Source organism: Felis catus, chromosome C1 (genome assembly GCF_018350175.1).
Source record: "Felis catus isolate Fca126 chromosome C1, F.catus_Fca126_mat1.0, whole genome shotgun sequence".
Classification (NCBI taxonomy): Eukaryota; Metazoa; Chordata; class Mammalia; order Carnivora; family Felidae; genus Felis; species Felis catus.
Genome location: NC_058375.1, coordinates 103,028,345 through 103,055,408, shown reverse-complemented (window position 1 = coordinate 103,055,408; position 27,064 = coordinate 103,028,345). Strand labels below are relative to the sequence as shown.

General features: G+C 49.9%; 2 protein-coding genes across 13 annotated transcripts in view; one reads left to right on the top strand and one right to left on the bottom strand.

Moving 5' to 3' along the window:
- The window catches only part of LOC111561809 (neuroblastoma breakpoint family member 6-like), a 129,029-nt gene that overhangs the window by 12,741 nt on the left and 89,224 nt on the right, over nt 1-27,064 (top strand). The gene's annotated exons all lie outside the window — the stretch shown is intronic.
- The window catches only part of LOC101095725 (neuroblastoma breakpoint family member 6-like), a 74,395-nt gene continuing 52,206 nt past the window's right edge, over nt 4,876-27,064 (bottom strand). For 6 of the 11 annotated variants that reach the window (XM_045033384.1, XM_045033391.1, XM_045033389.1 and 3 more), the window contains 7 exons: nt 25,396-25,492; nt 20,761-20,975; nt 19,684-19,738; nt 18,634-18,848; nt 17,438-17,489; nt 16,473-16,649; nt 14,592-15,415 (listed from right to left, as the gene is read on the bottom strand). In XM_045033384.1, coding sequence (XP_044889319.1) covers nt 16,574-16,649; nt 17,438-17,489; nt 18,634-18,848; nt 19,684-19,738; nt 20,761-20,975; nt 25,396-25,492 — 710 coding nt within the window. In that variant the 3' untranslated portion in view covers nt 14,592-15,415; nt 16,473-16,573. The other 5 variants (XM_045033383.1, XM_045033382.1, XM_045033385.1 and 2 more) reach the window with 3 other exon arrangements.

The following is a 27,064-nucleotide window of genomic DNA, read 5'->3' as shown; positions in this document are numbered from 1 at the left end:
GTCTCTATTTCTTTCTCTCCTGTTGAGTAACCTACAGACAGTGGACACACATGAACTGACCCAACTGAGGGATTCTTGTAATCAGGTGTTCTCTCCTGCGTGGGTAAGACCCAGGTGAGATGCATATCAGCATTATATATGTTTGGCATCATCATGCTGGCAGGTTTTTTGATAGCAAGAGTGGAAATTGAAGAATAAATTCATGTTATATCACATGTTGAGAAAATGGTCCCTGTAGTCATAATATCTAAGAGTCCGTAAGGCCTCAGGAACTTTATTTACTTGGACACTCCATGTGAAAGTCAATGCAATGTAAGCAGAAGGGTTGAAGCCACTATATGCTGTGTCCTGGGAGTCATGACTTTAACACACAGGGAGAGGTTAGTCTCCTCCTCCGTCACCTGCTTCTGAGGCCGGTACACAGAGTATCTGCTGTTCTGTCTCTCTCTACTCCTCATACAGGAGGAAAGATTTTTCCCTCCAAGGGGACAGCTACTTTGCTTTCTGCGACCACTCCCTTGCCTCCCATCAACACCAGCTAGGTAGCAAGCCATGGTGTCTGATCCTCCTGGTTTCCTCTTCCGTCGTTCTTGCCCCACCTGGCACAGCATGGAGCTTCCGGAAGCTGAAAAGAAGGAAGTCCTCCAGGACACGCTGAATGAATGTGTTTTGACTCCTTCCATTGGCCAAGAAGGGCGTGACTGCTACCAGCCTTACAGGGATGGCACGTTCCCATCGGATAAACAGGAATTCGGCTCTGCTCTGGATGTAGCCTGTGAATGCTCCCATTCCAAAGGGGATGAAACTCCACCTGGTTCCCCAGGTAGGGTCCATAATCTTTGTTGCACACACCCTGTGTAGACCAAGAGATTTAATCCGCAGAAGTGGACCATGTACTCACAGACAGTTTCCATCCAGGCTCTAGGATTGAGTTTGAAATAAGACATTCCATGAGTCAGTGAGCTTTGTTCGATTCATGTCTAAGCCATGGCACTTTTATGTCTGAGCCGCCGCCCATCGCTGCTCTCAAGGTGGTCCTGCCAGACTCCTATACCTCTCTACGCCAGGCACAGGAGGTCGCTATCAGACCCCCCAAATTTGAATTAATCTCTTATCTCTCTTGCCAGGCTCTGATTTCCATCCTTGAACCATGTTTCTGAATATCTATGGCCACCCAAGGCTGTTGGAAGCCTTTTCTATATCATAGGAAGTGTCACGATCGAGGTTCACTGTCTCTACCTGGTCTGTCTCTTCCTTTTCTTCTTGTCTCAAGTCAGCTGAGAACCAGGACAGGACTACGTCTATCATACATTGTATGTTTCTCTGCAGCAAGGCAGGGCCCTGGAACTTCCCGACCCCATGAACGGCCCCAGGTTCTCTGCAGCTTTGAAGATTATTCTGCTTTGATGGTGTGTAGATTCCAATCGTCAGTTTAATCTCAACGGCTGATTCCTCAAAACCATTGACCTTCAGAGTTTCAAATGGAAAAAGCCTGAACATTGCAGCAATGCTCTAGGAAGCAGCCAGGTCCTTCCCCAGGATCTCTGGGAAAAGGGATACATTTTCTGGGTGTGTAGACCTGTCTTAGGATATTGTGATGATGGCCTGTCATATCAGGGACATTTATTTGCTCAAGAAAGCAATCCCAGTGATTTTTTCCAGGGCTCTACTGAATCCCCCCTGAATGACTTCTCTCACAATTACCTGTTATTACTCTGCTTATATTTCTGTCCTGTGCTACATGAGTGAGCATTTGTGGAGAGGAATCTGCTTAATGGAACTCTTTCTCCACCTTATTTGCAGCAAACAAAATTGAACACAAGGGGCTTACCAGCAAGCTGTGTGTGGGAACCCATTCAGTCCTCACAGGGACACTCCCCACAGGTGTGCACGTCCTGTGAGAGCGGAGAGTGCTGAGACTCAGAAAGGTCACTCCACTTTCCCAAGACCCCCGGCCAGTGCGCAGTGGGACATCAGACCCTCATCAGCTCAGGCTCTGTCCTCTGCTCTCCACTCGGTCCTGTCAGGGACTAAATGGGGATGGTGCTCACCCTTTCCTCTTTGCTTTTGTACCAAATTATTTGAAACAGTTATAAATGTAAAGAGAACAGTTGTGAGATGCCCCAAAGACCCCTGTGACCCTGCAGGACTGCCAGCTCCTACCCTGTCAGTGCACTTTGTGGTGTGAGCAGAGCCAGGGCTCATCCAGCCCCTCCAGGAGCTCAAGGTCTCCAGGAGACACTCCATGAAAAGCAATCAGGGCTGAGAGGTCCCAGATGATTTCTGTTCTCACTAGGGGTCCCATGGTGGCTCTTCCCTTGGCTGCCTGGCACCCTGGTAACCCTGCAGAGCTCTGTGTCAGAGACACTGACAGCCAGGTCTGGGTTTCCACGGGGGCAGGGATGGGAAAGGTTAAGACGCGTCTCAGGAGGGTGATGTGTGTGACATGGTCTTGCATTAAGCCTGGGCCATGAGAAGCTATGAGGATGGGCGGAGATGAATGAAGGCAGCGTCTCCATTATGCACAGCCCGTCCCCGGTGCAGGTTCTGGTGGGAACGTGGGAACAGTGTGTGTGGGCTGTGATTTCCACAGGGGAGCTGCAGGAGTGCTGCCGTGCCCCATCCTCCCTGCACAGGGACCGGCATTGGAGAAACAGCTGAATCACAACCTACATTCCAAACTCATCTTTTATCCAGGGATTTTCCCCATCTGCCAAACTAATTATATTGGGCAATACTTCAGAAGTTTGATAAAATGTTTTCCCTTTTCTCCTGCAAGTGCATGGGTATTATAAGCATACATTTAATACTGCCTGGTAGTTGAGAAAAGAGCAATAAAATGCCATGAGGAAATTAGGAGTGATAATTTTGAACATTCTTAGACCTTCATTCAAAATAACAATGAGACTGGGAAATGCATCTGAGAAAGAAGGATCTTTATCACACAGGCCTTCCCAGGATAAGGGCAGCTGAATCTCTCAACACATACTTCCAAGCTTAGGGATTAACCTAGAGAGTCAGTAACACCACTCATTACCTGGCCCCTAAATAGCCAGGGGCCGGAGAATACTGTGGACTCCAGCTGGTTGGCATTGAGCCAGGTGTGGGAGCCAGAGGCCCCAGAGGGGTCAGCACAGCCCATGCACTTAGAGGAGAAGACAGCAGGGAGGGCTTTTCAGGAGGGAACCCAGGTGAATGATGGCAGAAACAGAGTGGGGATAGCTCAGAATGTGCCTGAGGCCTGCTGAAGACAGCTTGGGCTCCTGGGATTGGAAGGAAGGTGGCAAGATGTGGAGCACCAGAGGAGGGGCTCTGGGGGAGGCGCAGTCACCACTGCAAGGGGGCAGACCTGGGTGAAGGTAGCATCCTGTGGAGGCTTGTGGTGAAGAGAAAGAATGAAGCAACTGCTAGATGTGAAAGGTACTACTGGGAGAAGACAGGATCCTAAGAGCAGAAGGCACACCCCGCCTCTCCTTCAGACCTTTACATCTGTTAGAATGACTGCACCAAAGAGAGAGATCCAGACACTGATGTCCATTAAGCCACTCAGAGCACTCACTCGTTCCTACAGGGAACTTTGTTGCTCCTTCCAGAAAGCCCAGATACGTGAAAGGGAAAGTGGCATAGCAGACATGTATTGCAAGGTAACACAAACAGAAACAGTCAAAGATTTCAGCTTACAGCTATCACAAAACCCAGGAAAACTATAAAAAATGACATTCTGGCCTGAATTTAATGTACCTAATGAAGCATTTGTAGATATGAAGAATATGAACCGTCACTTAAGAAACACACAACTCAAGGGGCACCTGGGTTGGCTAAGTCAGTTGAGTGTCTGACTTGGGCTGAGGTCATGATATCATGGTTCATGAGGTCAAGCCCCACATCGGGCTCGCAGCTGTCAGCACAGAGCCTGCTTTGGATCCTCTGTCTTCTTCTTCTCCCTGGGCCTTCCCCACCTGTACTCTCTCTAAAATAAGTAAAACATTTAAAAACAAAAAAAAAAAGTTCTTCTTTAAAAAAAAAACACAACTTAAAAGAGAAATGGGCAAGAAATAAGAAATGAGAAATCAGGAAATTAACCTGTGAGAAACCAAGAAATTAACCTTTCTTCAGAAAAACCCTGAAGAAAGGAAATTCTCAGATAAAGAGGCTGATCGACAAGGGTCATAAGGGCAACATTTGTCCCAAATCATAGGAAACACTGAGTATAGAAATGAAAGCATCAAACAGAATGGAAATGAATAAAAGATATTGAGAAAGGAGCAGAGAGGGAGTCATAGATGCCTGGGAGAGACACAGGGGAAGAGACAATGGTAAGACCCACCCTCACGGATATAAATTTTGTTTATTTTTTAATGTTTATTTTTGAGGGAGAATGAGTACGTGCATGGGGGAAGGCCAGAGGGGTGGGGACAGAGATATGAAGTGGGCTTTGTGCTAAGTAGGCTCTGTGCTAGCAGTAGACGCCTCGAATCGAGGTTCGAATCACGAATGGCAAGATCATTAACTGAGCCAAAGGTGGACGCTTAACAGACTGAGCCACCCAGGCACCCCTAGAACTAATAGATTTTCAAGAAAAAGAGCAAAACCTCTGATGCTGCATACACCTTCCCCACCAGGAAAAGAAGCTAATTTATATCCCATGGAGAGAAAACCAATTTACAGTCTACATCCCGACCAAACATACAAAGCAAGACAATATATTTTAATGCACATCCAGACACACATATGTACCCTTGCCCGTAGGGGAAAGAAATATAGCCTAAAAGATACAGAGACTCAGCATTAAATACCAGAAGAGAACCAAGAACATTTACATCACGATGGTGATGGATTGGAGCCCTGAAGGAAACATAATTCACCAGTCCCCAGTGATTGTCAAAATAAACACTTTAATGATATAGAACGGGGAGGGAGTGTTCTTTTCCACAGCACAATGCCAGCAAATACACATACACAAGGATGATACAACTAGAGTTTTTCCAACATACAAACAGATACGGTTGTGACACACTGCAGGGATCACTAAAAGATGGTAACATTGTAGAGACAGACTTTAGACAGAGCATCTTCACACATTCTCAGATGTCACACCCAAACAGAAGACCATGAACGATCTGATAGGCCCCCCATAGAAGGCAACCAGTGCTGCTCTCACAATGATGGTGATGGCAGACTGGACGCTCTGGGTCTCTGGGTGGGCGGACCTGGGACACACACAGCATTCACTAGGGAACGCCTGGGAAAAAGGTTAGCCTGAATTTAATCAGGAGGAAGTGATCAGACACCTTCAGGATGTAGACCATCAAGCCAGACATCTGGCCTGTCCCCTACAGACAAGGAAGTGTCACCACCACCAGAGACAGCCACAGAAAGGTGAGGAGATGTTTGGGGTTCGAAAGGACTACAAAATTACGATAGCACAATCTTCTGAGTCCTTTGGAACCCAAGATATCTCTTCTCCTTTTTGTCGTCTTATTTGTGCTGTGGACACTGGCTGTTTGAAGAAAGACAGGCCCGATGTCTTGTTCCATGGTCGAAATTCTGCAGTTGTCCGATCCCTACCTCGTGCTCAGATTCAGGCTAAGCCTCTTCAGCAAGAACGCTGCGTAGTTAATGCTGTCTGCTCCTGGCACAGCCCAGCGGGTGGCCCAGAATGTCCAGTTGGACATGGGGTCTATTGCCACGTTGCTCCAGCCTCCGCTTATCCGCAGGATGGAATGGAGAGGAGCCAGACTGAAGGTGTCTCACAAGGGCGTGTGGTCTGGGCATTGGCTGCCTCGGCGACTTATCACGACTGGAGTCAGAAGAGCTAGAATTCCTCTCATCAAACCAGACTTTTGGAGTAAAAATCCCAGAGAGTGGCTTGTGATCGAGATGTCGATTCTCAGCAAAGGACCCCTGGCATGTTCTGTTTGGGCTTGAGCTTGATTTGCTGCTTTAGAGTTCTTTTCAGCAAGTGGAGAATGATGGGGTTTTATGATGGGGGTTCGTTTAAATGAGGAGTATCTTTTCTTAGTTCCTGGAGTCCTTGGTATCTGAGACAGAGAGTGAGAGAGACAGAGGAATCAAATGTGAGTCTCGTTCAGCTCCTGCTGACGGCTGAGCCTGGAGGGATGGCTCCGTGGTGACAGAGGCCAGGGGCGAGCTGAGCCCCCGTGCAGAGAAGGAGCTGAAGGGGGGTCTGCAGGCAGGCTGAGGGGGAGAGTGAGAGCCACAAGTCGGAAGCAATAGCCCCCTCAATTGCATCCAGCCTACACTGTAGGATGCAGGGACCCCTGTGCTCCCCGCGGCAGGCGCCTGGTGGCATCCCAGCTCAAGGCTGCCCTGAGCTGTTGCCAGGTCCCGACCATCCCTCCCTCAGCAGCCACCTCACCCTGGAACCCCCTTCATCAGGAGCAAAGTGATGGCTTTCTCATGTCTCCCACGGAGGGATGTGCTTAGCCCCCCCCCCACACACGTTCAGAAACAGACTGCCGAAGGCAGGAGGGGCCCCTCTGCAGACAAACACACCCCTTCTCACCCTGCCCTGGTCTTCTGAAGGGGGAGGCCAGGCTATGGAACGAGCCCCAGGATGTGAGATGCAACAGGGGCCTCAGACTATGTCCCAGTTCAGTCCTGCCGTGTGCAGATGAGGAACCGTGGGCCAAGGAGCTGATTAGGACCACCTGTAGCCGTGTGACCTGTGCCTGACACCCTGGAACTGAAACCCAGGCTTCGGGCCCTTCCCATCTGTGTGGGGGTCGGGAGACGAATGCCTCTGATCTGGGGGTGTGGGCCGGCAGTAGACGCTGTTGGCCGCTTGGCTGGACAGAAATAAGGCTTTGCACAGAAATCCTGCCCCAAAGGGACTGAAAAGAACCCCAAAGGGAGAAACTCCAAGGGGAATGACGAAAAGAGCGGGGAGTGTACCCAGGGCCTCACCCCTTTCTGCTCAGGGACCCCAACAGCCCCTGCAGGGCACCTCGCGCCAGGATACACCTGAGGGAACATCTAGGAATATTCTCAGTGGAGACACTCGAAACTCTGCAGAGAAAACGGAAGAGCCTTCCTTTTAGTCGTCTAGGTTCTTATCGCACGTTTCCCAAACTGTCCCTGAGGAGAGAGTCTCTCGGTGTTGACACTATGTAAACGAGGGCCTGCAAAGGGCAGAGGGAGACCTAAGCTTCTTTACTGAGGTTTTATATAAGGAGAAAGTTGGATTAAAACATTTCCTTTCCATCTGCAGTGCACCTGTCAGGAGGCTGGGAAACGCATTTAGTGAAGAGTCAACCGTGATTTTCATTGCACGAGGAGGAAAAAGAGCCCTGAATTCTGTTACTGGTAATCAGGGAACGGATTGTTGTTCTTACACTGGGTTTCTAGGCAACATTTCTTTCTTACTGCATCCTATAGTATAAAAATTGTGAGACACTTGGATCCAGAAGAGGGAGTATTCATCGAATTCATTCATGTGTCTTTGTCCTCTTCTTTCTCTGGGCTCTATTGAGGGAGGAATGTCAACTCCATCAGGGGCTGATACTCAGCTTGTCCACAAAATGAGTGACACACACACGGGATCCTTCTATCTGGCTTATGAACATACGATAGATCCACAGTCCTTCTGATTCCTAGGTGCATACCAGCAGAGCTTTAAAACATCTCCCGTTACCCACACCCCAGCCCAGAATGTTGAAATCAAAATCTCAAGGGATTGGGTGACGGCATTCACGTGACTTCAAAGCTCAGTCAGTGTTTCTTTCACGACAGCATGACTTAGAACTATTAGCTAAGCTACTCTGTTTCAGACCACGGTGTTCTTGTCCTCATCTCTGCCACCATGACCATACCGGCCCTAAAGATTTTGGTCTTCCTTCGGACACCCTCCCATGAATCCCCGTTCTCCGCTGGACTTGTATGAGGCACAGATTGTCTCGTGTTCCCCTGGATCTCGCGGGGACTTCACAGAGCTGCCCAGAGTTAATTCAGTCAATGCTCGCGAATGTGCTCTGGCCTGAGACTCAACTCAGTTCCTTTCGGTGGATCCTTTTATGAACCAGCTGGGCATGTAGACACGGTAACGGCAGTGAAAAGGGAAGACAGGTGGATGCCTGAACACCTCATGTCTGTGCAGGTTGGAAACCTGGCCTCTGCATCTGTGTTTGGCCAGTGTCCCTGTAGAGTGCCATGACTGTCCTCCACCTGATGCCAGCTCTCTTGAGGTCCCAAGGTGTGGGTGGACACTGAGTCCTGGAAACCCCACACACATTAGCACAGGCCTGCTCACCTGGGGCCGAGGACAAACCTGACCCCAGGCAGGCCGTGTGGCAGTCCCAGAGGTGACCCATGTTGTCGTGGAGTTTTTGTCCGGGTGCTCTTTCTCCTCAGTTTTAACACTTCTTATTCACATGGAGAAGCTGAGGGGTAAGTGTCGTCCTAGGTCGGGATCCTGGAAACACCCCGGAGGAGAAGCCATGTGCAAGACACATTAAGACGATGTTCCTGATGGGGCTAGACTAGGTGGTTCAGTCGGTTAAGCGTCCGACTCTTGGTTTTGGCGCAGGTCACAAGCCCACAGTTTGAGGGTTCAAGCCCTGCATCTGGCTCTGTGCTGACAGTTCAGAGCCTGGAGCCTGCTTGGGATTCCCTCCCTCTCCCTCTCTCACTGCCCCTCCCTGACTTGTGCAGTCTCTGTCTCTCTGAAAATAAATAACCCTAAAAGAAAAATTAAGGGAAAAAAAAAGACAATGACCTGGGAGAAAGAGGTCATGGAGCTGGGGAAGCAAGGAAGGAAGTCAAAGAAGCCACGAAAGTGGGTGCCTTGTGCCAAAGTGCCATGTGTTTGGCAACACGTGTAAATGATGCTGGTCGGCTGAGGGGGGCCGTGGGGCCTAATTCCCCGCGGCCGTGAGGACATGGGAGAGGGAATCCCAGGACAGCCCCCGTGGGGACACAGCACAGCTCACATGCCACAGCTGATGGAGATGGGAGGGCCCCCAGGGTGGCAGTCCCCATGGCAAACAGAGGCAGGACCAGACAGAGGCAGGACCAGACAAAGGCAGCGGCAGCTGGCGGAGGGACCAAACGAGGAAAAGAAAAACAGTTTGGGGTATGGGCGGAGCTATAATCTAACAGAGCAACAGGAATCCATACTCCAAGAGCCACGGACGCCATTACCTCTGTGCCCTAAGCTTGAAGGCCACGGAATCTGCACGCGAGTCTGCCCTCGCCGAACTGCACTTTTCTCTTGATCATCTTCTGTTTCATCACACCCAGGGCATTAATGTGGCCAAAGACTTGACCTGCACACTGGTTGGCCACCGAGCCCTCAGCAGCGTCACCCTCCAGCTTGGGAGGGTTCTTCACACCCATGGAAGCTTCCAAACCCTGCTCTGAAAATAAAAGCACATCAACAGGATGCACTGTTAGTCATGATCTTCCTGTGACTAAATCCTCTACCTACGCTGACATCGAATAAGGACGGTGGGCAGGACGAGAAAGGCCATCGGGAAGTTCACCTGTGAGGGGCACTGAGGGACACGCTTTGATTACCGCCTGTGTTGTTGGCCTCTCCCACGCTACCCTGTAAGGATAAGAGCGCGGGGAGGGCAACATGCCCCCAGCGCCAAAAGTGAAATTGAGAAAAGTAGCATTGGTCAAAACACACACTTCTGACAAAGAAGAGACAAAGGCCAGGAGATGGTGCTCGAAAGAGGCTGTCCTATTCAAGGGAGGAGTCAAAGTTGAAGGCAAGCCTTTTGAGAGTCCCCGGGGACAAGAGGAACTAGATGAAGTATTGGAGAACGGAGTGTGCACTTTAGGAAACTGGCCCCTTATAGTTGCAGGAAAGGGAAACCAGGCAAATGCATGGGAAACTGTCGTGGGGCCAGTATTTCCACTGTTACTGTGAGCGCCTAACAGGGAATATTGGCTGCCTGATGGATGTTGAAGGAGAGCAAACACTGGCCCACAAGCCTTGCTGAGAGAGTCCGGAAAGATGGGGTCCAGCGAAAGCGGAGCCAGGTAAGAACAGCTCTAGCACACGTGAAACAATGCCACGGAACCATTTTCCAAGTGTTCAGACGCCACAAAGACACAAGAATTACGCATTACAGGTTCATCGATGTTCTCAAGCCATTTTGCTCACTTGGGTCCCTGGAAATTATGTAGCTTCATGCTCCCAGCATTGATGGGATGGAGATCCCATTTTCAATGGTTTCAGATGAAGGGACCGAGGGGGACATACATGAGATGATGAATAACTTGGCCAGTAAACAGCCAGGAGGCTGAAACCATGGTACCTGGGCAGACAGAGGTGACCCTCAGCCCCAAGCTCTTTGGAGCTGGAGCGTTGTGAGTTTGGAGCTGGGCAAAGCAAGCCTGCAAGAGGCCCCATTGCTGCCCCCGCCCACAACCCTGTGACTAGAGCTTCCTACTCCCCCCGCACCTCTCACCTTGGAAGAGCGGCCGTTGGCTCCCAGAAACCATCGTGGCTACCAGTCTCCTGATGGCGGGGGAGAGGCGGAGCCTGGCTCTGCGGTCACCACAAGCCAACTGCTGGTCCGGCTGCCCTGGCACAGAATTGGCCACCTGGGTATCTGACTGTGGCGGTGCTTGTGAAGCTTGCACCTCCGTCCTTGGGAAAGTCAAGTTTCCACTCGATGGCCCTTGGGGTCCGGGCACCTGCATTGGGGCTGAAGCAAGAAGACACTTCAATGGACAAACCCCAGTTTTCTTAACTCAGCACTGCCAGAACTTCCATTTGTGATGTCCTCCCACCTCCTCCCCCACCGTCTGTGAGACCAGCCAGTGAGCAGGTACAAAGGCAGACATCATGGATACGAAGGCGATGTCACCGTTGTGTCTATGCCTGGGCATGCTGAGATGGCAAGTGTCCAGGACGCAAAGTCCCTGAAGGGAACGTCACCCCCTGGAGTCCAGACGGCTTTGCATGGGAGACGAACTCATGCCTATTATTCTGTAGTAGTACCCTTCGTCCTACAGCCTAGAGAGAAGGTTCTAGAGAGGCCTCAGGGCAGAACGAGAAAGTACTGCTGATATGTGCCCCAAAAGAAAAAAGAAGAGGGGCAGAATTTTCCTCAAGGCTTCAGATGCCTGTTTCTCCCTGGCTGGTCCCAGTGCAGGGAGGCTGGGGCAGGGCAGCCCTCCTGGGGCGCCCCCTGCGGCAATCACAGCCCACACACACTGTTCCCACGTTCCCACCAGAACCTGCACCGGGGACGGGCTGTGCATAATGGAGACGCTGCCTTCATTCATCTCCGCCCATCCTCATAGCTTCTCATGGCCCAGGCTTAATGCAAGGCCATGTCACACACATCACCCTCCTGAGACGCGTCTTAACCTGTCCCATCCCTGCCCCCGTGGAAACCCAGACCTGGCTGTCAGTGTCTCTGACACAGAGCTCTGCAGGGTTACCAGGGTGCCAAGGGAAGAGCCACCATGGGAACCCTAGTGAGAAAAAGGGACCTCTCAGCCCTGATTGATTTTCATGGGACCTCTCAGCCCTGGTTGCTGGGACCTCTCAGCCCTGATTGCTTTTCATGGAGTGTCTCCTGGAGACCTTGAGCTCCTGGAGGGGCTGGATGAGCCCTGGCTCTGCTCACACCACAAAGTGCACTGACAGGGTAGGAGCTGGCACTCCTGCAGGGTCACAGGGGTCGTTGGGGGTGTCTAGCAACTGTTCTCTTTGCATTTACAACTGTTTCAGATCATTTGGGTAGAACTGGGTGCTCTGGTACACAGGGAGGCGGGCGCCCCAGGAGAAACAACTAGCAGCTCAGCAACGATTTAACAGATGCAGCCAATGTGGAGCTGACCACAAACCTGTGTGGAAAGCCATGGAGTTTGTAGGAAGCCACACAAGAAATACAATTGGCAGCAGAATTGCACAAGTAGCAGAGGTCTCCTTTTGGAACAAAACAAAATCAGGAAAAAACAAAGGAGGACTGTCACCCAGCTGTCTCCGGGTAAGATAGCGGTGGCTGAGATTCGGAACCCTTTTTTCCATTTTCTCCATTTCTCCTCTCGAGCCTCACTTGGTACCAACAGCCTGCATGTTGGACGGGGCCGGGGGACAGAGGGCAGCCTGGGACAAGGAAGGAAAGGGCTCTGAGCCACAGGATGCCTTTTAAAGAGTGAATCCGAGAGCAGAGTTCAAACCGGTACGAGCCTACAGGGCCTGTTGGCAGGGATGCAACTCTCAGCCGATTCAGGTTGTTGAAGACACAGAGGACAGGCTTCCTGGGGCCCCAGCAGGAACTTCGTGCCCCTCACAAGAACAGGACTCACCATCTACATCCACGCCCATGAAGACTTCCTGTTTATCAAAGGTGAATGAGGCACTCCTATAAGGCCTATAGGTGTCTGACAGGTCATGGCCAACAGAAGGAGTCAAATTACATTCCCCCACTGAGTCCTGTGGGACTTCATCCTCTGGGGCCACTGGCAGCTCCCTGCAGAGCCTGGTGTTGCTGGGAGGACGAGACATGCAGAAAGAAGGTTTAGTCAACATGCAGTGCCAGCTAGTTTTGAGGGCAGGGCGGAGGGACTGGTCAGAGAACACAAGCGGGATCCCCACAAAGGGAAATGAAGCAGTCTGCCTGCAGCTGGGCCACAGTGTGGGTGCACCTGGGATAGGTGCAGGGACGGGGGTGTGGGGGCGGGCAGGTGCTCAGGGCATGGCCAGAGTGCCAGCTTATGGGGCAGGAGTGGGAACCACCCCAGGGCACAACAGTCATGACCCACAGCACACCAGAAGACGATAAAGCAGCATCAACACTTTGGCATACACTGTGTGGAGATTTACACAAAGTACCAAGAGAACCCAGGCTAAGGCAGCATTGTAGACTCCTGGATATCTCGTGGGCCTAAGGCCGACGTGTCTAAATACTGAGACGTGAAAACTGTTTTCCTAAAACCATCCTTGCCGTGAATGCCCGCCAATGTGGTAATGGCAACTGGCAGAGAGAGCTGTGCATCTTACACGGGACCTAATACGAGGAGAGACCGGGAGAGTGCAAGGCATCCTGGGACTGCTTAGTCCACCTGCGTCAGTGGACGGCAGATACTCCATTTGAGAGGGATTAATAACGGGGCCTATGCGAGTACCACATGACACAGAGGACCTTGCTGAAGGACCACCTTGTGGGTGTCGGAAGGGATGAAATAGGTACATTTAGCTCTTTCTAGATTGGCCTGGATCTGAGATCCCCAGATGTACCACTGAATTAAATTCTTCAGAGTTACCTGGGGCATGTCGGGTCCTGGTCTTCTTCATCACAAAGATCATTATGATTGTCTACAAGTAAATACAGACCGGCCAGTCACATAAACAGAGCAGCACTTGGACATGAAAATTAAGTGTCCCACGCAACTAGCACACGGGCACTAATGTCCTTAGTTGGGCAGCAGGGCATTGAGAGAAATTATCCAAGAGGCCTCAAGCAATGCCTTGGGAATGTGCCTTGGCTAGCTTTCCTAAAGCATCGGGCAGGATTTCCCTGATCTGGTAGAGCCCCATCTCAACAGTCCGTCTGCAGAGGTCAACCTCTAGTTTTACCGCAGATTCTGGTGAACGGCTCACCTGCATTCTCAAAACTTACTGCAACCTTCTCTCACTAGCTTCCCTCATGAGATACTCTAGGTGGCAGCGTTTTAGGGAATTTCTACAGAGGCCAGACTGATGCACGGAATCTGCAGACCCTCAAATCAAAGGAAATCTTTTGTCCGTGATCCCTTGTGCTACACAGGCACGTGGGCCATGCACGGGGTGGGGCCATGCCGGGGCTCAGCTATGCTTCAGGGAAACGTACAAGCAAGCTGATGGTAGAGGTGGTTATGTCCTGACACTCAGACGACGACTTAGGGAAGACAACCAACACAGAGGACATGGACACTGGGGACCAGAGCAGTGAAACCAGGGAAACAACACACCCAAAGACATGGGTAAGGCTGACATTGCCTTGACAGGCACAAAACCTCAAGGAACATTGTGTGGGATGAAAGTGAGAGGATGGCAGTTGAGGAGACACATTGTGTGGAAATCAGGAACAAGACAGACTCCTCTGCGTGTGCCTCACAGATGAGTGTGAGTTTGTCACACCCGCCCTGACCCCAATGTCCTGACTTGTGTCAGGAGCCACAGGCATGGCCTGAGATGAGGAACAGAGGGCAGGGCCCTGATGCATCTGATGTCTGTGCTTAGAAGTCTATCCTAGAGCCTCACTCAGATCCATATGTCTACGGGGCTGAAACACCTGGATAACCAATTCCAACATAAGCAGAGTAGGGATACCAAACTATGGGGTCGACTTGGGAGTCCAGTTGGAGCTTTATCACCTTCGCAGTGGAGGACTCACTAGCTGCTTCCAGAGCAGGACAGACATCCAGATCCTCATATGAGTTGCTGTTGGCCCTCCTGTGTGTCCAGGGGGAATCAGATGGGTCAGGAAGAGCTGAGTAAGTCAAATAGCGTTCATCCAGTGAGTCCTGTTGGACATCCTGCTCTGCACTCTCCTGCAGCTCCCTGCCGAACCTGGTGGGGAGGGGAGGTCTGAAGATTAAAACAGGAAAAGCAGACACCACAGCATCTTACTGGTTTTCATGGGAAGCAGAGAAGTGTAGTCATAACTTAGGGGCAACCCCATTATAGACAGGGAAAACTATCTTCCGGTTTCAGGGGCACAGTGTGGATGCTATGGGGGCAGGAGAGGCAGAGAGGGAGAGACAGGGACACACACACACACACACACACACACACACACACACACACACAGAACAGAGGTGTTCAGGGCACTGGCCACAGAACCAAATTCTGTGCACCAAACTGAACTACTGTGGAATGGATGTCATGACTCACAGCACACATGGAGAATCCTAAACATGAGTTCAACCCTTTTGCATAAATTTTGTTGATATACATTCAGTGGCTAAGTGAACACATGTTAAAAGGCATCATCCACATGGAGAGATTTGCATCTTCAAGGACTCTTTCTCTTACTATCGTGACATCATGTGAGGTTTTTTGATTTTTTGGCAGTTATCCATTTGCTACAGCAGATCCTCAAAGAGGTAACACCAGAGAGACAGAAGTAGACACGTCTGTCACTCTGGTGTTTCCCAAAGGAGAGATCAGGGCAATACAGAGCACCTCAGGGAGTGACAGTTCACCTACTTCAACTGACTGCCGGTTATCGAAATTGAGGGATCATTAAAGGAACTTATCCACATAATACATGAAGACACACGTCATGGCCAAAAAAGATATTCTGAGACTGGAGAATGGATGAGATAGGTAAATTTGGCGGTTTCTGTTTTTCAGTTGAACCACTGAAATAACAACCCATGATTCTTCAGACTTACCTGGCGCATGTCAGGTCTTGGTCTTGTTCCTCCTCTTGATGGGTCTGATTTTCTGCAAATAAATACAGACGGGGCCAGTCACATTAAACAGATCCCTGCTTGCGCATTAGTAACCCAGTGTTCGGTGCCACCCGGGGACTCAGCTATGCTCAGTGAGAGCACACGTTGAATGAGAAGGATATTTCAGGGTGCTTCGGATAGTGTGACAACTGGCTTGATTTCCTGGCCTGAGCCATTGGGAGAAATTTGCTGTCTCCAAGAGATCATCATCACAATTTCCTCTGTTTTGAGTCTGTGCAAACACTTTCAGTTCTCTTTTTCACACAGATTCTGGGGACCTGGCCTCTCTACCTTCTAAAAGGATTACTGCAGTTTTCAGCCTTCTCTCGTGAAATACCTGGTTGGTGACGGCTTAGTGGAATTTATACACTGAGATGGAACAGAGAGCATGCAAGTACAAACCCTCAAATTAAAATGAGTCTTTGGAGCTACACAGAAACCTTGGCGCAATTCCTGTGATGAGGGAATGCCAACGCACAGCTCTACTCCTGGAAACAAACGAGCTAACAGTAGAGGCACGTAGGGTGGGTTTTCACACGAGGCTTAGGAAGACAAGCCAAAGCAAAGAGATAGAGAATGAGGCTAAGAACAAGAAAGCCAAGGTTACATCTTTCACCCTGGACAAGGATTCCGACTGACTGTGGCAGGCATGGATTCTTAAAGGACCTGGCTCAGAGATGAAATGTGGAGCATGAAAGGTGAGAAGAGGCATTGCATCCAAGGTCTGACAGACACCTTCTATGGTGGTGTTGCTGAGGCGAGTTGTATCTGTCATGCCACCCTTGGGTCCAATGACCTGACAGTGAAGCCCAGGGGACATGGGCATGTCCTGAGAGTAGGAAGGGAAAAGAGTTCCCTGACCCACATGATGTCTGTGCTTGAAACTCCATCCATCCTGGAGCCTGGCTCAGATCAAGATGTGTGTACAGGGCCTGCACACAGGGATGAGCTCCCTCAGCACAGCACAGCACAGGTGTGGGGCACAAAGACCAGGAGATGTACGGGGCAGTCCAGCTAGAGCTTGATCACCCTGACAGCGGAGTACTCACTGGCCATTTCCAGAGCAGAAGAGACTTCCAGTTCCTCAGGGGAGAAGACGGCGGTGCTCCCGTAAGGCCAGTAGGAGTCAGACAGGTCAGGAAGAACCGAATTATGTCCAGTAGCGTTCATCCAGAGAGTCCCATGTGATTTCCTCCTCCACCACCTCTAGCAGCTGTCTACTGAGCCTGAGGCAGGGGGAAAACTGAAGATTAACCAAAGAGGGATCTGAAATCCTATGCCCTGTCTGGCTTTGATGGAAGGCAAAAGGCATTTTCACAAAAGCAAAGAGAGTGCCTCATTAATGAGAGAAACAACTCTTCTTTTTGTGTGGGACGAGGTGTGTCTGTCACAGGGGCGGCAGACAGAAAGGACAGTTAAGTGCTCTGTACACTGGCCACCTAGCAAGCTGATGAGGAAAGAGCCTGAATGAGCACCGTGCCATCCAGTCCTGACTCAAACACACAGAGTCACAGGACAGCAGTGGCTCCCTCCCTTCCGTTCAAATGCCCTTGACTCCTGCATGGACTCCTGCCCAGTGCGTGCAGCTTCGGGGGCGGGCTACTGTCTCAGAATTCTCATGCCATGAAGGCCTGTCTCTCTCAATATCACGGCATGATGGCACATTTTAGTCTACGTACATTCTTGCTCTGAAATACATGCCCACATGCTAAATCGAACGGGGCAGCAAGTAGATTGCCTTTCTCTCGAATGCTGGGGAGAATGGTGAGTGCAGGAATCCCTGTGCCTTTAGCTCACCTGGGCCAGCTGACTGTGTGTTACTCAACTTGAGTCGTAATTAAGAAACGGGAGCGATACAAGTACCACAATGAAAACAGAAACCATTGTGAAAGCGGATAATTGGCCATTGACCGAATGGATAACATGGTTCTATCCAGCACTTTCTGCCTTTCCTTGGATCTGAGGTCTGCTGACGCCACCACTGATTCCCCAGCCCCCAAGTATTCAGAATTACCTGGGGGCATCTGACTCTCGCCCTTTCAGCCCCTCGTGACCAATTTGGTTGTCTGCAAATAAATGAAGAGAAAGAGTTCCATTAGGCAGATTCCCCTCCACAAATGCTCATTCCCATGTGCCGTGTAGCAGAGGACAGAAATAGAAGCACAGTCATAACAGGCAATTGTGAGAGAAATCATTCAGGAGGGATTCAGTAGGGCCCTGGAAAAAATCACTGGGATTGCCTTCTTGAGCAAATAAATGTCCCTGATATGACAGGCCATGATCACAGTGTCCTAAGACAGGTCGACACACACAGAAAATTTATCCTTTTTCCCAGAGATCTTGGGAAGGACCTGGCTGCTTCCTAGAGCATTGCTGCAATATTCAGGCTTTTTCCATTTGAAACTCTGAAGGTCAATGGTTTTGAGGAATCAGCCGTTGAGATTAAACTGACGATTGGAATCTACACACCATCAAAGCAGAATAATCTTCAAAGCTGCAAAGCACCAGGGGCCGTTCAAGGGGTCGGGAAGTTCCAGGGCCCTGCTTTGCTGCAGAGAAACATACAACGTATGATAGACGTAGTCCTGTCCTAGTTCTCAGCTGACTTGAGACAAGAAGAAAAGGAAGAGACAGACCAGGTAGAGACAGTGAACCTCGATCGTGAAATTTCGTATGATATAGAAAAGGCTTCCAACAGCCTTGGGTGCAGAGAAACATACAACGTATGATAGACGTAGTCCTGTCCTGGTTCTCAGCTGACTTGAGAAAAGAAGAAAAGGAAGAGACAGACCAGGTAGGGACAGTGAACCTAGATCGTGACATTTCATATGATATAGAAAAGGCTTCCAACAGCCTTGGGTGGCCATAGGTATTTAGAAACATGGTTCAAGGATGGAAATCAGAGGCTGGCAAGAGAGATAAGAGATTAGTCCAAAATTTGGAGGTCTGATAGCGACCTCCTGTGCCTGGGGTAGAGAGGTATAGGAGTCTGGCAGGACCACCTTGAGAGCAGTGATGGGCGGCGGCTCAGACATAAAAGTGCCATGGCTTAGACATGAATCTAACAAAGCTCACTGACTCATGGAATGTCTTATTTCAAACTGAATCCTAGAGCCTGGATGGAAACTGTCTGTGAGTACATGGTCCACTTCTGCGGGTTAAATCTCTTAGTCTACATAGGGTGTGTGCAACAAAGATTATGGACCCTACCTGGGGAACCGGGTGGAGTTTCATCCCCTTTGCAATGGGAGCATTCACAGGCTACATCCAGAGCAGAGCCGAATTCCTGTTTATCCGATGGGAACGTGCCATCCCTGTAAGGCTGGTAGCAGTCACGCCCTTCTTGGCCAATGGAAGGAGTCAAAACACATTCATTCAGCGTGTCCTGGAGGACTTCCTTCTTTTCAGCTTCCGGAAGCTCCATGCTGTGCCAGGTGGGGCAAGAACGACGGAAGAGGAAACCAGGAGGATCAGACACCATGGCTTGCTACCTAGCTGGTGTTGATGGGAGGCAAGGGAGTGGTCGCAGAAAGGAAAGGGACCATAGCCTTGAGAGAGAAAAGGTTATCCTACAAGAGGCAGAGTGTGGCCAGGAAGGGGTGGGAGAGAAGCAACAACAGATAGATACTCAGTCCACTGGCCACATAACGAGCAATGAGGAATGAGACTCGACCATCCCAGTATGGTACAGTCACGAGACGAAGGACCAATGGGAGTCCATGCCAGGGGCAACCGCCACGTGCCTGAGTCATGTTGAATTTAACATAGACTGATCAAGCGGTTACAGCTCCTGAGTCACTGTTCCCTGCAGAAACTTGTGTCCTCCAGGCACTTTTCTATTCATAGTGTCACATGACACCCCAACTTTTTGGTTTTGGTTAGGTAATTCCGTGTTAATTTTGCCAGCTGTCTGTCTATCAGTTCCTTTGCTGGTTACCTTCCTACCAGGGACCTTTGAGAACTGTGTAGACATGCGTCTCCTCTTGGTGTTCATTTACAGGAGAGAACGGGTACTTTGTGCGTACGGGGAATCCTAAGGCTGCTGAGTTCATCTGGGGCTCCCCAGACAAGCAGCCCCGCGACAGCAGACAACCGAGGGAACAGGGCCATTTGCCGCTGAGGGAATTCAATCACTACCATCTGCAGCTCTGCTGATCCCTGCATCTGCCACCTGGACTCTTGTGACCTCACCTACTGTTCTTTCTGAGTCCCTATCCTTTTTCACCCACACATTACCGGGTCCCCAGTATTCATTGTTACCTGGTGGTGAGGGATTCTTCTGCTTGTTCATCCTCCTCCTCCTCCTCCTCATCTTCTGCAAAGAAATTCAGAAATCTCCCGTCAGCGAGCTCCCACATCACCACTATAAACACAGTGGCTTATATGCCCTAGCGACATAATTATCTATGCATGACTAACTCTTGTTCTGAAGCTCCAGGGCACTGCCCTTGAGAACTGTTGTGGTATGGATGTCAGATCCAGCAGGGAGTGTCTCTGATTCGGAGGCTCACCATGACTGAGACTGGGCAAAAGTTTAAACTGTCTCTTGTCCAGATCCGTGGATGTCTGTCCAGTTTCGATCTGACTTCTGTGAACAGTGTCTTGCAGGTGCCACAGGCATGCCACAGGCGCAGGCCCTGTGTGCTCCCAGTGCTCACGTAGAGTCTCCTCCTTGCCCCGAGGACAGCACAATCACCCGGTCCCAAGTCCCTGCACATGTGGACTCATGGGTCCCCAAGTGGACGTCAGTGTTATGGACTTGCCGTCTGTATGAAAAGTGTTTCAGTCTGAACGACGTTCCACTCCAAGGCCTACTACATCCAATACCTCATGCAACTCCACACAGTCAGGGGCTTTATTCTTCTGAAGTGCATTCGTGAACTTTCCGCATGTGATCACCACAGCTATGACAGGTTACTTGATAGACACATGAGGAGACAGTAATGGAGAAAGCGAAGATCACTCTCTCGCCCACAGTTCATAAAGACAGCTCCTGGGCGAGAGCCTGGAACTGCCCGCTTAGCTCAGGGCTCCCTGCACTCGAACAAGCTGCCTCCTTCCTCGTCCTCCCTTCTGGGCTCTGACACTGGTGGAGGCTGCCTCCTGCCCTAAAGGCAGTTCCCTCGGGGAGGACACAGATGGGTGGAGCACCGTGACCTCCACCCTGTGCACTTCTCCTCTCCTTTCCCACCTGCTAGTCCGGGTCCTCTGGTGGCCCCATGTGTCACATGGAAACCAAGACAGCGGCTGCCAACAATGTGAGGGGAGGCGGGAGATGTCTGGGGAGCCCAGGACCTTGGAGCAGCTCAGTGCACTCAGGACCTGTGGCCACCTTACCGGGGCTGAGCTGGCGGGCAAGGCACTCTGCCAGCCTGCGTCCCTCGGCCACTTCCTCCTGGAAGCCCTGGCCTTGGGAACGCTCGGGGTCATCGTGGGTGAGGAGGTCCTTGAGGTGCTGATCGACTGGCTCAGAAACTTCTCTCCCTTCCCGTAACTTCTGCCACAACTGGGTCAGCTCTGCAGCCTGAGCTTTAATCAGGATATGATATTGCCTAAGGTGGGACATAGAGAAAATTTTAAGACACAGAGTTGAATAGATTCTCTAAGAGCTTTCACGGACGTTTCTGTGAGAATTTCCGCAAGGAGCCCTCAAGGCCACGTTCTGGCACGTGGGTGGGGCCCTGCCTGTGACACAGAAAGAAGAAGGTAAAACAAGGCTCCTCTGTGTCGGGGAGGCTCCTTGACCTCCTTTGCAGCTCCTTCTTCTGTAAACAAAGCCACGTGTCTTCCTCAACACCCGTCAGAGAGATGTCCCTTCAGCCCCTCGCTGCGGCACAGCCATTTCCTGGGAACCTACACGGTGTGCATCATGCTGTGCATGGACCCAGCGCCAGCCACAGAAATGTGGACAGGACAGCTGGCGTGGACTACACAGGTCAGGAGAACGGCAGGGTCAAGAGGACAGCATTGTCTGAAGGAAAACATGACCGACAAGCTGTCATCCATCAGGAGGTGACTGTGTTACAGGCAAATGAGGTGGTGATCCCACAACATTGTGAATGTGGCCAATGCCACAAATTGTTCACTTGAATTTGGTGACTTTCAGCTCAGTAAATGATATTTATTTGACACAGAGTGAATGATACATGGAAGCCAATGAAAATGAAACACGACAGTCCAAAACCTCTGGGATGCAGCAAGGGCGATCATAAGAGGGAAGCATATAGCAATCCAGGCCTTCGTAAAAGAGGAAGAAATACACAACCTAACTTTACACCTAGAGGAGCTGGAAAAAGAGCAGCAAATGAAGCCCAAAACCAGCAGAAGAAGGGAAATAATAAAGATGAGATCAGAAGTCAATGATATGGAAATAAAATAAAACGGAACACATCAATGAAACCAAGAGCTGCTTCTTTGAATGAATTAACATTATCGCTAAGTCCCTAGCCAGCTTTATCAAAAGAAAAAGGAAAGGGCCCAAATAAATAAACTCAGGAGTGAAAGTGAAGCGACCACAACCAACACTGCAGAAATACACACAAAAAAGAAGACGTTATGATGAGCAATTATATGCCAACAAATGGGGCAATCTGGAAGAAAAGGACAAATCCCTAGAAACATATAAACTCCCCAAACTGCAATAGGAAGAAATAGGAAATTCGAACAGATACATAACAAGTTGAGAAATTGAATCAGCAATAAAAAAAACTCCCAACAAACAAGAGTCCAGGGCCAGATGGCTCCCCAGGGGAATTGCACCCGACATTAAAGAAGGGTCCGTACCTATTCTTCTGAAGCTGTTTGAAATAGAAATGGGGGGAAAACTTCCAAACTCATTCTACAAGGCCAGCATTAACTTGACCCCAAAACCATCCAAATCCCCACTAAAAAGGAGACTTGCAGACCAATCTCCCTGATGAACACAGATGCAAAACTTCTCCACAAGATACTAGCCACCCACACCCAAAAATATATCAAAAGAATTATTCACGGGGTGCCTGGGTGGCTCAGTCGGTTGAGCGTCCGACTTCGGCTCAGGTCATGATCTCAAGGTTCGTGAGTTCGGGCCCCCATTGGGCTCTGTGCAGACAGTCCAGAGCCTGGAGCCTGCTTCAGATTCTGGGTCTCCCTCTCTCTCTGCCCCTCCCCCACCTGGGCTCTGTCTCCCTCTGCCTCTCAGAAATGAAGAAAAAATTAAAGAAAACAACAACAAAGAATTATTCACCACAATCGGGGGGGGGGGGATTTATTCCTAGGCTGCAAGTTTGTGTTAATATCTGCGCATCAACCAACCTGATACATCACATGAATAAAAGAATGGATAAGAACCACATGATCCTCTCAATCGATGCAGAAAAAGTTTTTGACAAAATCCAGCATCCTTTCTTGAGAAAACCCTCAAGAAAGTAGGGACAGAAGGAACATACCTCAAGATCATATATACCGATTACAAAAGACCCACAGCTAATATCACCTCAGTGGGGAAAACCTGAGGTCCCTAAGGTCAGGAACACGACAGAAGGTCCACTCTCACCACTGTTGTTGAACATAGCGTTGGAAGTCCTAGCCTCAACAACCAGACAGCAAAAGAAATAAAAGGCATCCAAATCAGCAAGGAAAAAGTCAAACTTTCACTCTTTGTAGACAACATGATACTCCACATGGAAAACCGGAAAGACTCCCCAAAACACTGCTAGAACTGATGCATGGATTCAGCAAATTCGCTGGAATATGGTCAACGTACAGAAATTGCTTGCATTTCTGTATACCGATAATGAAGCAGCAGAAAGAGAAATCAAGGAACTGATCCCATTTACTAGGGTACTGAAAACCACAAAATACATGGGAATGAACCTACCAAAGAGGTAAAAGATTTGCTGTAACTATAAAAAGCTGTAAACTGTAGAAAACTTATGAAAGAAATTGAAGACACACACACAAAAATGGAAAAACAATCCATGCTCCTGGATCTGAGGAACAAATATTGTTAAAATGTCATCACTGGGGCGCCCGGGAGGCTCAGTCGGTTAAGCATCTGACTTCAGCCCAGGTCATGGTCCCACGCTTCGTGGGTTCGAGCCCCACGTCGGGCTCTGTGCTGACCGCTCGGAGCCTGGAGCCTGCTTCAAATTCTGGATCTCTCTCTCTCTCTCTGTCCCTCCCCTGTTTGCACTCTGTCTCTCTGTCTCCCAAAATAAAAGAAATACTAAAAAAAAAAAATGTTTTTAATCTCAATATTACCCAAAGCAATCTACAGACTCAATGCAATTCCTATCAAAAGAACACCAGCATTCTTCACAGAGCTAGAACAAGGAATCCTAACATTTCTGGACTTCAAGCCACATTATGAAGCTGTAATCATCAAGACAGTATGGTATCAGCACAAATACAGACACATAGAACAAGGGGACAGAAGAGAGAACTCAGAAATGGACCCACAAATGTATGGCCAAATAAGCTTCGACAACACATGAAAGATTATCCAATGGAAAAAAGACGGTCTCTTCGGCAAATGGGGTTGGCAAAACTGGACAGAGACGTGTGGAAGAATGAACCTGGAGAACGTTCTTACACCGTACACAAAAATAAACTCAAAATGGATGAAAGACTTAAATGTAGGACAGAAAACCATCAAAATCCTGGAGGAGAAGACAGGTGGCAACCTCTTTGACCTCGGCTGCAGCAACCTCTTACTACGCATGTCTCCTGAGGCAAACATGAACCACTGGGATCTCATCAAGATAAAAAGCTTCAACAAACAACAAGCTCAAAGGCAATCGAAGCAATGGGAGAAAATATTTACAAACAACATATCAGATAAAGAGCTAGTATTCAAAATCTATGAAACAACCTTGATCAAACTCACAACAGCCAAAAAGCAAATGATCCTGTGAAGAAATGGGCAAGAGACAGAAACAGACACTTCTCCAAAGAAGACATCCAGATGGTAACAGACAGACGAAAACTTGCTCAACATCATTCATCATCAGGGAAAAGGAAAGTAAAACCACAATGAGATAGCACCTCCTATCTGTCAAAATGGCTAAAATGAATAACAGATAGTGAGGATGCGGAGAAAGGGGACCACTTTGGCACTTTGGCTGGTAGAAATGCAAACTGCTGCAGCCACTCTGGAAAACAGTGTGGAGGTTCCTCAAGAAATTTAGAGAAGAGCTACCCTACAACCCGGCAATGGCACTACTAGGTAGTTATCCAAAGGATTCAAAAATGCTGATTCGAAGGCGCACCTGCACCCCAATGTTACAGTACTGTTATCAACAATAGCCAAAGGATGGAAAGAGCCCAGATGTCCATCGACGGATGAAAGGATTGAGAAGACATGGTACTTGAATTGATACAATGGAACATTACTTGGTGATGAAAAAGAAAAGATCTGCCCTTTGCAACACTGTGGATGGAACTAGAGTGTATTATGCTAAGCCGAATAAGTCAATCAGAGAAAGATAAAGATCACATGATTTCACTCATATGTGGAATTTAAGACACAAACCAGATGCACGAGGGGAAAGGAAGGAAAATTAAGATAAAAACAGAGACAGAAGCAAACCATTAGAGACATTTAAATGCAAAGAATAACCTGAGACTTGCTGGAGGGGTTTTGGGTGGGAGATGGGCTAAATGGGAGATGGGCATTAGGGGGGCAGTTTTCGGGATGAGCACCGGGTGTCATTTGTAAGAGATGATACCCTAAAATCTCCTCCGGAAACCATTTATACACTATATGTGAACTCATTAGGATTTAAATAAATTAAAAAAAAAACACAAACATTGAGCAAGGCCCTGAATAATTGGAGTCCGCAATACACCAGATACTGCTGTCTTCACTGTTTGACAGATGTGTGTGTGCACCTGTGTGCCAGGCAAGTTTCTGCCCTTCTCCTGACCCAGACCTGTCGCTGACAGGAGTCAGAGATGCCTACGGCCTCCCACCAGCCACGGAGCCCTCCTTACCTGAGCTTCTCGGTCAAGGTCTCTGCCAACTTCCCCTGCTTACACTGCAGCGTCTCCCCCAGCACGGATTCGATGATGTCTTTCAACTCTTCACACTCTGAGAACACAGACACCGGCCTCAGTGGACAAGCTACACGGGCCGCTGTGCTCGCTGCCTCCAGGGAGGGGGCGGGGTGTACCCCAGGACAATGTAAGCCCAGCATCGGGCTCTGAGCATCTCATTCCTCAGCCCCCCAGCTACACGGTATTTGATACCTCCCTGTTTTAGAGCTGAGGGAAGAGCAGCTCCAAGGCATGGACAGGAACTAGACAAGGTGAATGACTGGTATTTGGCAGAATCAGAATCCACATCCCCTGACACTCACCCTGATCATGGCCACTCACCCGAGCTTGCAGCCTGTCAGGTAGGACACTAAGCAGGGACATGAAGTGAGGCCCTTAGGACCACAGGACTGACTCATGGTTCCCTTGAGTTGGATAATGAGCACATATCTCAAAGGCAAAAAGTTCACCCGCATACTCTTGTGTGCACTATGGTGCGTAAAACCAGAAGGACCTGAAAGCGATAAGGCCAAACACTAACAAAGCTTGTGGTGTCCGAAGCAGCAGACGGGGTGGGGCGCCTGAGTGGCTCAGTCAGGCGAGCTTCGACTTGGTCTCGGGGCATGACCTCGTGGTTCGTGAGTGCAAGCCCCCGCAGCAGGCTCACTGCTCTCAGCGCAGAGCCCACTTCTCGGATCCTGTGTCCCTCTCTCACTGCCCGTCCCCTCCACTCAAAGCAGCAGGTACTATGACAGCAGCAGGATCACAGAGGAGGAATGTGAGGCACAGAAATCGGGGCAGGGCAGCATGGGGGGGAGCACAGGAAGCCTGGCCCAGAGCCATACTGTGTTCCCTCCACCCCAAGCTCCTGGGTGATGTCTTCCTTCGTCCTCTTCACAAGTGGTTTCCTGCACTTGTGTCATGGTTATCAGGAAAGATGCAAAGAAAACTTTGCTTGTCCTTTCCCCAAAGCTCATCATCTCTTCACCTTGCTAAAGAGCCGCTTCCAACATTACTTTTCTCCCCATCAGTCATTTGTAATCCCACCTCCCCTTGTTTTATGGAAAACTCTTGGTAAGGAAACGGCAACAGTTCGGGCTCAGAGTCGTCAGGATTCCTTCCCATTGCCCCGCTGCACACATGCCCCTAACTCAGGATTCCTCCCGCCATGGCAGCCCCCTCTGAATGAACAGGCAGCTGGCCTCCCCGTTCCAGGCTGACTGTGGGGGAGGGCCAGCTCCACACACTGGCTTGGGCGGTCACCGGGGCTGTGGTCTCCCCTGCTCACCCTCATTCCAATCGGGCCACTTGACTCCTGGCCCAGGCCTGGCCCTGCTGGCCATCCTGCATCCTTGAAGGTTCCCCAGCTCAGGGAGAGACACAGGAGGGAGCACAGATTGTCTGATGGGCCTTGAAATGCCCTCTACCTCGCCACAGGGTGTCAATGGCTACCGAGGACTCAGGAAGCAGAGCCTGTGCCCACGAAGCACGGCTTCCCTCTCATCAGGGGAGTCACTGTCTGGACGGCATCGCTCGTGGATACCGCAGTTTCATGGAAAGCAGACCCATCTTCCAGCTCCTTGCAAGCTGGCCGTGTCCCCTGGTCCCCACCCGCGCCCCGTGTGCA